Here is a 10,000-nt window from a genome sequence, read left to right as displayed (position 1 = left end):
AAAGAATCAACAAACTCAACCCTCATGGATATGACGCCGAATCTTGGAATCGAACCCGGGCCACATTGGAGGCAGGCGAATGCTCTCACCAAGGGGCGTTTACCATTTGCACGGAAAATCCGGTTGTAATGGAACGCTCGTAATGGTACAGGATATTCCCGGAATTAAATGGCGTTTCGCCAGGCCCGAGTCTCTCGCGGCTGGAAGAAAAGATTAACAAATCAAAATGGCGGCTTCATGGTGTGAAAAAGGCCGAGCTGAACCGGGTCGAGTTGGAGTTTACAAATGGTACAGTTGAAACCGGACATGGGGAATACGTCTGAGGATTTCCATCTTTTTCGGAAACTTTGTGGTGGAATGAGCTGTACCGTTTGAATTTTGGAATTTTCGGTTTTTGTTGACAAACAGTAAAGACTCCACGGGCCCGTTTCTCGAAAGTTCCGAAAACGTTTCGGACCCGAAAAGCCATTTGTGAAATTGCCAATTGTTTTCAAGGCAACAAAACGAAAAATAACTGTGAAGTTTGACGAATTAAATCCTCTCCTTTCTTGAGATACAAAGAGAATTTTGACACCCGAAAACGGCCCGTAAAGTTTCGGGACTTTCGAGAAACGAGTCCCAGGTGACGATGTTTATGAAACGTTCTTGCGTTTAGTTGTACAAGTACACAAGATGAAAGTAATTCCCAAGACGTTTCCTGGGGTGTGAACCATTCTTTGTAGAAAGTGTACATCTGCATTTGGACGGAGCCAGAGATTTTTGAAATTATTTTTTTTTCAACAGGATCGAAACATGATTCTTGGACAAAACGGATTCTTCGTGACTCCATCGGACTCAGTAGCTGTGATAGCCGACAACGCCAAATGCATCCCGTACTTCGTGAAAACCGGTTTAAAAGGCGTAGCGCGCAGCATGCCGACTAGTGCTGCTATTGACAGAGTTGGAAAGGAAATGGGGGTCGAGTGCTTTGAAACTCCAACAGGTAAACTTCAGTTATCAACCGTTATTGGACCCCAGTTAGTAAAACGGGGCTTTTTGCATAAATGGCAGCCATGTTTGAATAATGAAGGAATTGATAACTCCTAGAAAAGTTCCAAACAAAATATGTAGCAAAGAGGTGAAGATAGCAACAGGTAAACTTCAGTTATCAACCGTTATTGGACCCCAGTTAGTAAAACGGGGCTTTTTGCATAAATAGCAGCCATGTTTGAATAATGAAGGAATTGATAACTTCTAGAAAAGTTCCAAACAAAATATGTAGCAAAGAGGTGAAGATAGCAACAGGTAAACTTCAGTTATCAACCGTTATTGGACCCTAGTTAGTAAAACGGGGCTTTTTGCATAAATAGCAGCCATGTTTGAATAACGCAGGAACTGATAACTTCTGGAAAAGTTCCAAACAAAATATGTAGCAAAGAGTTGAAGGTATACATTTAAGGACGGTGCATGCCTTCTCATTGTTATTGCGCACATGTTTTGCGCATCTCGAGATATTTGGGTTTTCTATGAGTGATCCTTACTGGTACAGATATTTTTGCGCGGTTTAAATCTATGCGGAGAAAGCAAAACCTAGCAAGTGCTGTTTGTATCCAAAAAGAAAACTGGGGTTAACCGTGCATTTTTTAGAGATAATTTTAATTAAAAGCTTCTCTCAATTTGGGAAAGAATGCCATACAATGCTTTGTATTTTAAAGCGTTTAACAATTATTGTTGATTAATTATCTTTGAAAAATGCGTGGTTACCCCCAATTTTCTTTTCTGATTTCAATAACACTTGTTAAGATCTGCTCTTCTCGCCTGTTCATAAACCGCGCAAAAATACTTTCGAATTAGCGGGGGCCGTCCTTAATTTGACAAAATGAAGTTCTCCTTGTTTCTTTTGTACACATGGCCCTAGATTTCTTATCAGTTCCAAACAAACCGAAAAAGTTCCCTTTCTGCCTGGAGAATTTGTTCACGTAACTGGTGCGTGTGATTAATCGCTTTTTCAGGCTGGAAATTCTTTGGAAACTTAATGGATGCACAGCGCATTTCGCTCTGTGGTGAGGAGAGCTTTGGCACAGGCTCTGATCACATCCGTGAGAAAGACGGTGTCTGGGCATTTCTTGGTACGTATGGTAAACACAAAACCAATTCGAAACCTGGACTAAAGTCAGGTTTTGAGCTCACGGGAAAGAGAACCCCATACAGAACTCTTCCAAACCTCTTCCAAACCTCTGCCAAACCCATCTTTTCATGTAAACTGCTAGAGCAGGCCACGGCAATCAGGGATCCTTATAAACCGCAGTCTAAAATGGCGTTTGCAGATTCAACGACAACATTGCATTAGCCTACACTTAGGCCCCGGTGTTTCTAAACGGAAAGCGCTTCAAAGAAACCAACGAAACGAGACTAGCTTGGGAGGTACCCCAGTCCTTTAACCTAATAACCGAGATTGAGAGAACCAATCAGAGCACGAGAAATGCTTTATCCGAGGTTGAAAATTTAATAATTAACAATTATTCCATGAACGCGCGTTCAATATGAGCTGGTAAATGGCCAAAGAGGCGTGTAGCGCCGAGTTGGCTGTAACCAGTCTCATATCCAACAAGCGCGAATGGAATAATTGTTTTATAAAATTCCTTAAGCTGCGAAAGTTTAGAAAATACGAAATTTGATAATTAAGGTTACTCGAGGGCATTCGATTCGATTTGTTCTTGAATGGCATACCATCAACGACTGAGGAACTGATCCCTTGACCGCTGTCCATTCAGCAAAAATTCCAGTTCCGAATTTCGGAAATTGCATTTGCCCAGTGGAACGGTACTTTCGGTTGCACGAAGCTAACCCACGCCACCGTGCGTTCGTGAAAATTTCGCGCCAATCAGGGAGATTCCCGTGATCTTGTGACCATGAGACAAAGGTAACAACAAATCGCTTCAGTGCACGTGGACAGTGATATTTTGGACCGACCGTTCAAAATGGACCCGCTTTCAAAGGTGGTCCTAGGTATTCTGGTTGGACCGAACGAAAACGAACCTTTCCCTTTGATTCCAACCGAAATTTCCCGGAAATTTCGCCCTTTCACTTCGCGCCAAACCGAACTTCTCCGATTTTACCCGAGTGAAGTGCGCGCTCGCGGGGCTACAAGATACTGAACTTTTAATGGCGCGCGGAAGTCAGCATAAAATCGAAGGAAACATCTTAGAGTAATTCAAGAAAGCGCCTGCTTGCTTGCAGGACATTTTTTTAGCTACACGGGGAAGGAATACTACCAGGTAAAAATGAACTTCTTTTTCTTTTGGCAGTCTTACTGTATTTGATCTTTTCAGGTATTGCTTTAGCTGGGAAAATAGGAATTGGTATGCAAATTCAGTCATTCTTGCGGGAATGTCCTCTTTGATCTCGTCAATGGATCGACCAAGCCCGGCTTAAGCAAGACGTAAATTTGATTACTTCACCGTTGAAAAACACACATACTTGTTTTGTTCGCAGCGTGGATGTCCATCATAGCAAGTCGACAGATGTCGGTACAGGATATATTGAAAGACTTCTGGAAAAAATACGGCAGAGGGTTTTTTGTAAGGTAGGACATAGATAGAGTTTAGCCTGTGTCACAAACTGGACATTGGGTGCCAGAGAACAGATTTAGTCTTGCCATATTTACAGGTACCTCCACTTCGACTGAATCTCCAGCAACGCAAATTTCACCCGTTTAGTTTCCTGCGCTCATGTTTCTAACTGTATAACCTAATAGTGTGCTAATTAACCTGCAAAGCAGGCGTTTTTTGGGAGGCGTACGCTTGTTCGTAATGGGCCGCCATTTTCGTAATGCGCCGCCATTTTGAAAGCACTCAGCTGGTAGAGGACTGTCCTCCTCTCACCGAGTGCAATTTTCTTGACTCGCCTCATGGCTTCTGTTAGTCTCGCTATCCAAGATGTCTGCCGATAATTCTTACCAAAACAGCAATATACCTGCTTTGCAGGCTATGTGCTAAAGTGTGATCTAGAATGTTCTTTACTTTGATAACCTTTGCACTATTCTTCAACATTAATGCAAAAAAATTGAAGTCTTTCGGACAATATATACGCCTCAATTACACTTAACGGTTACTATCATGAAAACTTTTCCGAATACCTCATAAGTTCCATCGTCTTAAGTCGTATGAAAATGGCGAATAAGTCATGTAAAAATAGATTCAAAAAATTAATATGATGTGAAAGTTAGAGGCAGACTCGGATTTAACTTAACACGGCCGTGCAAATACGGTAGTCCTTGCAGATGAATGTGCGTGCCAAGGAACGGAGTATTCGCAGTCAAAAATGTACTTGAATTCCATCCTTAAGTTTCCTACTGCTTGATGTTTCGCGAATGACCTCGGCGGAATTAAATGAAGTTCAGAACTTGATTCAGCTAGGATGTGACGGTCTTAGTCAGAACCATACTTTGATCTTTTTTCTGCGTAGGTGCGATTACGAAAACGTCGAACCGGAAGGAGCCAATAAAATGATGGACCTACTGCGCATGGCAGCTGAGGATGTGTCCTTAGTGAATAAGACCTTTACTGGGGGGAGTGGGGACAGTCAGAGGTCCTACCAAGTCAGATCAATGGATGACTTTTCTTACACTGATCCTATTGACGGGAGTGTTTCAAAGAAACAGGTGCGAAAGTCACAGACAACTATTCTATTATGATATTCTCTTATTCTTGGTCTATTTCGCTCTTTTTGGTACTTGCTCGATAACTGTGGTTAACAGGAGAGCTGTTTAGGCGCACAGCACATTTCAGCTCGAAGATTGATGCAGCCTTATCTCTTGAATATATATCATCATCATTATCATTATTTTAATAATAATAATAATAATAAAATTATTATTATTATTATTATTGTTGTTGATTTTGCGTGTAGTGTGAAAGGGTTTAATTCGAACACTCTTTTGTTGTAGGGTGTTCGTATAATGTTTACTGATGGATCTCGGCTTATTTTTCGGCTCAGTGGCACTGGAAGTGCTGGGGCCACAATCAGAATTTACGTGGAAAGTTACGAGCCAGATGAAGCAAAGCATATGTTGGATGCTCAGGTATGTGCAGTCTATAACCGACATTTTTTTGTTTCTCAAATGGTTGAGTCACGATCACGATCAGTACTGCTTAATAGGCCATTTCCGAGTTCATGTCTGCCTCCTCCTCAAAGCGAGTCTAAGTGCATTCAAAGTTTTTGTGATGGTAATTAGTTCTACTTTACATATGAATGAAAACTAATTTTCATAACAAAAACTTCGCACTTAGACTCGCTTTGAAGAGGAGGCAGACATGAACTCGGGAATGGCCTATTGTTTTCACTGATTTCAATGATCCACAAGTTAGGACGAAAAGGTAACCATAAATATTGGGCTTATGAACTTTGATCACAGAAGCATGATGGAAGTCATGGATGGAAAGAAAGTTGTCATGATACGAAAGAAAGTCATGATACCTATTGGCCACCGTATGTTATCCTGTGTCCGCACACTACACGCCTAGACTACAATCTTGGACAGAATAAAATGGAACAGAAATGCCCCCACTCCCCCAAATCAAGGATGAAGGTGCGTGAAGGCCAAAACGCGCCATTTTCCCATCACTGATTTTGGGGGGAGGGGTGGTCTCAATGTTCCATTTAATTTGTCCAAGATTGTCTGTGGAGGCTACAACGTCACAAATTCAAGATTTGGTCAATTAAGAGGTCATATGTCAACACATTAATCATCCGAAACCACTGGCCTCTGACGCAGTCACGCTCGTCGCTAGTGTTGCTATGTTGAGATACTACATGGAAGATATTTTAAGAAAAGCGGAGCGTATAAAAAAGCCAAACCTAAAATGAAAATTTGCCAGTACGATCAAGAATAAGGGTATAACTCTACGTAGAATTGACGAAAAAAATGCCATCGAGAAAAAGAATACCCGAGGAAACAAAAGTAAGAGTTAAGAGTTCTCAAGCCCACTACTGATCTTACTCTGAAAGCATTTCTGGGGAGTTAATCGATAAAACTATAGGGTCTATGTAGGGTCGCATCGCCGAGATTAAACGAAGCAATGGCAAAAGACTCAAGCATTAAAGTAGCGCTTTTAAAGCTTTGTAGAGCACTCGAATGGTTTTACATGACATTAAAACGTTTGAGGCACGATTCACGAGACTTTTTATACGATTAACGTCTGTTTTGAGACGCTTTTCAACGGTTAAGCACGGTTAACAAGCAATGGAAAAAAGTGTCAATCTGTTCTGTCACCTTTCTGGCCAGACGACAAAATCGTGAAAAATCGACAAAATTCGTTGCTGATAGCCCGCAAATCGTGCCCATCAACACTTTTGTGAACGTAAATCATGCTCTATTTTTCAACGTGGAAAAATCAGAAGATAGATCAGGTAAATATCGCCAACAAATTTAAGGGAGCGCAAATGCAGTTCTTAAAAATTCAACAAGTTTGCATATTCGGTATGGTTGGCGCACGGATGCAAAGTCTAAAGCGTAGAATGTGGGTTGGATAGTTGGATGGGGTAGGTAATCTGCGGTGGAAGGTTCGAATCCTCCTTACATCCGATTACTTTCTTTTTTTTTTTTCCCAATAGTCTTATTCTCTTTTTTGTTTGCAATTTATGTTCTCATTTTATAGGCCTCCTGCTTTAAACGTAAATATAGCTTATGAAAATAATTACAGTCAACTCTCAGGTATTCGGATGATGTAACTTTTGAGTGAAAGAGAGCAGATTTCGTGTCATGATTACCCCATATACTACTGGTAACGCCAAGCAGGGGCTCATAGACCATCTTGGACAGAATAAAATGGAACAGAAATGCCCCCACTCCCCCAAATCAAGGATGAAGGTGCGTGAAGGCCAAAACGCGCCATTTTCCCATCACTGATTTTGGGGGGAGGGGTGGTCTCAATGTTCCATTTAATTTGTCCAAGATTGTAGCTCGGCTATTTGCGTGTAGTGTGTGCATCTAAACCTATTTGTGGATTTATAGAAACTATATACAAAACAGTAAAACAAGAAGCAAACAATAACAAACAGTAAAACGGTAAAACGGTTAATAAATCTCAGTCTTATGATTTTTTCTCAAATCTCATGATTTTAAGATCACCTACAGACTCAAAAGTTAGAACCACCTTGTATAGCATAATAAATACCACGGGAACCTGCTGCCTCAGTAGCTTTGGTTTGTACAGCTTTTTCCTCTACTCCACGTAAGATTAGGTTTATTCCTTTAACTTAGTTACCTTGCCTTTTTTCGCGGTTCGCCTATACCATCGAGTAAATGAGCCGCAAGTTTAAATGCTGTGGCGAAAAAGGTTGTGCCCTCTTTCACGCCCCTCTAACGCCATGTTAATATTCTCTTTGCAGGTTGTGTTAAAACCATTACTTGACATTGGCCTGACCATCTCTCAATTGCAACAACTTACTGGTCGCGATGCCCCTACCGTCCTCACATAACAGAAACCGGGGCCAGTAATTTCTGGAGGTGAATTCGATCCACAAAATACAGTGCATTAGGCTTCTAAAAGTTTGCAATTTGAGGAGACTTAAGTGGCAATGCATTAAGGAGGGTTTGATGCGTCAGCTTGTTCGTGAATTTGTGATTACACGTAGTGTTAATGGCGATTTTATTTTACTAGTTTATTTATTTGTTTTATTATAAATTACTGTTTACTGATACCGTCAATACCACCTTGCAGTTTTAGAATTAGACATACAATTAAGTACAGTAAACATAATTCCTGTATTATCAACTTTACAAAACTGGTAAATAAAAAATTGAGAATGGCAAAGAAAATGTTCTTAAACTTCAGACGTTAGCAGCATCGAAAAAATCATTATTTCCATTTATACATTTAGTTTGAGTGAAAGTCTGCTGTCAAAGTCTCCTTAGTCATATTGGCCGTTTTATACTACCGACGCATAATTCATCTGGGACGAACTTGGGCAAAAAAACAAGTTCTGCGTCTGTTAATTCGTTTAGTGTCTTGTACAAACACGGGCAGAAGACGCATTATGCGACTCTGGTATAAAAACGGCCAATTCTCTAAAATTTAAGTGAAGCTCTGGTCCTTGCAGTTGTGAACGCAATTTTAGCAATTGTTTAGACAAGCCTGAAAAATTTAGGACTTGAACGGGGCTTGAACCCATGATCTCGCGATGCCGGTGCGACGCTCTATAACCAACTGCGTTATGAAGCCACTGATTTGGGGAGTTGGTTCAGCTTTTTGTCCTTTTACTGGGACAAACAATGAAATGTACACATAATAGGATGATTGATTGTCTGTACACTTCACGCTTTTTTTTTTTTTTTAGTATGACGTTTATTCTTTATGGCACCTCGGTGGGTACGAAAGTAGTGAAATTGAAACTGCCAAAATTTTGCAGTCTGTACGCATAAAATTATTTTCGTCTTAATTAATGGTGCTTAATTTCGTTAACACATGGTCTTTATCTGGGTTAATCGTCGAAGGCCGTATTTTTCTAAAAGATTATTAACGACCTCCCCCTTGGTGATCGCATTACCCCTCATTTTTGTCCAACCGGGTCATCAAAAAATTTCCTGACAATTTTTAATTCTATACTTGCCACTTCTGTCTTTTACGACCACCTCCGTGGCTATTAAACCTTCAAATTTTGATTGCTTTCTGACGTATCCGAGCAACAGAATTACTGCACTTGAAATGCTGCAGCACTTTCAAAAACCCAAGTCCTTTAGAATAAACATTACAAAGTTCTGCCCAACAGTGATTGGACACCATTTTTAGATTGATGCCCCCTTGCCATCAGAAGTAAGCCAACTAGGCGTTTATTTAAACAAGCTGTTTATCGTCATTGTTTTGTTCGGTATTCAGTAAACGTTTCGTTCTTGTCTTATACTGTTATTTAAGTCTAATTTGTATTGTGCTTTTCCTTCTGTAGGGGACAAGGAATCACCTTGTTCCGTTCTACCTGCCGTTAACATACGCCATCGATACAGCTCTATATATTGTCTTGTCAACACTTTTCTTGCTGTTCTATCCAGCACTTTCACTTCTTCCTTCATCCATCTTCGGTGCAATGCCTGCTCCTTACCTCAATCAGTACTGCCTTTTAACTTGTGTTGTGTTTTGTGTGTAATATATATTCAAATATGAGTATTTATCTGTATACTCTCGTTGACTTTACACTGATGTAATAAGGGAATCAAATTAGTGTTCTATGTTTTGCATGCCCTATCGATTCTCTGCTTTTTCTTCGATTTTCTCTATTTGAGTAGATTCCTATGTAAATAAATGTAGTGGGCCAAAATCAAAATCGATCAATAATCTCGTAATGAGAAACGGCTTTGACGCCAAGAGATTCGTCAGTTGTCTTTGCAAATGAATCAACGTTCGAAGACTCTTGACAATTATTATCTGCAGAAATAAATTTTGCATATGCGGAATTTATAAAAGTGGAACATTATTGGTTATATTTACTGAGAAATGTTAGATTGGGTTAGAATGACACGAAATTAATAAGTGATGATTGATAATGTCGTGTGACTAGAGAAATCCCGTGGTAAATAAAATTGCGTGTTTTTGGTAAAAAAAAAATTAAGTGTAAAAAAAAGAAATCTGATTTCGTAAACTTGTCGGGCGCGTCTGTCGATTATGTCTTTAAAAAATGTGATAACTCCGATGTTCCTTGCACCTCTGTCTTCGTATTCGGGATCCGAATCGGGATCGAATCGTCGCGAGCCGGATAACTGGATTGACTAAGAGTGGTCAAGGTTCATTAAAAGAAAAACCTTATCTAGAATGGCTTTTGTATATGTTTTGTACACCCTTCCTAAAGTTCCTACTAAGTAGAGTATAAATTATCGGATTTGCTGACGAATTAAGTATTGCAAAAACAATTATTGTGTACAATATATTTGCGTACATTTTTTTGGTAGTGAATGCCGGCCAAAATACAACGACCAGTCGAAGAACGCTCAAAGGAAACATCGTGATCGCAAAGACGAGGACCACGG

General features: G+C 40.1%; 2 protein-coding genes across 3 annotated transcripts in view; one reads left to right on the top strand and one right to left on the bottom strand.

Moving 5' to 3' along the window:
- The window catches only part of LOC138023690 (phosphoglucomutase-1-like), a 20,413-nt gene extending 12,612 nt beyond the window's left edge, over window positions 1-7,801 (top strand). Inside the window, exons 7-12 of the mRNA XM_068870731.1 lie at window positions 784-982; window positions 1,992-2,108; window positions 3,475-3,565; window positions 4,447-4,642; window positions 4,928-5,062; window positions 7,372-7,801. Of these exons, the coding sequence (XP_068726832.1) occupies window positions 784-982; window positions 1,992-2,108; window positions 3,475-3,565; window positions 4,447-4,642; window positions 4,928-5,062; window positions 7,372-7,461 (828 nt within the window). The 3' untranslated portion in view covers window positions 7,462-7,801. The remainder of the gene's footprint in view (window positions 1-783; window positions 983-1,991; window positions 2,109-3,474; window positions 3,566-4,446; window positions 4,643-4,927; window positions 5,063-7,371) is intronic.
- A 125-nt stretch (window positions 7,802-7,926) lies between these two features.
- The window catches only part of LOC138023691 (galanin receptor type 1-like), a 15,188-nt gene continuing 13,114 nt past the window's right edge, over window positions 7,927-10,000 (bottom strand). For both annotated transcript variants that reach the window (XM_068870732.1, XM_068870733.1), the window contains one exon: window positions 7,927-10,000. This exon is cut by the window's right edge and continues 1,972 nt beyond it. In XM_068870732.1, coding sequence (XP_068726833.1) covers window positions 9,777-10,000 — 224 coding nt within the window. In that variant the 3' untranslated portion in view covers window positions 7,927-9,776.

The sequence above is a fragment of the Montipora capricornis genome, chromosome 11 (assembly GCF_036669925.1).
Source record: "Montipora capricornis isolate CH-2021 chromosome 11, ASM3666992v2, whole genome shotgun sequence".
Lineage (NCBI taxonomy): Eukaryota > Metazoa > Cnidaria > Anthozoa > Scleractinia > Acroporidae > Montipora > Montipora capricornis.
Note: the sequence above shows the minus strand (reverse complement) of the source record. Positions and strands in the feature narration are given on the sequence as shown.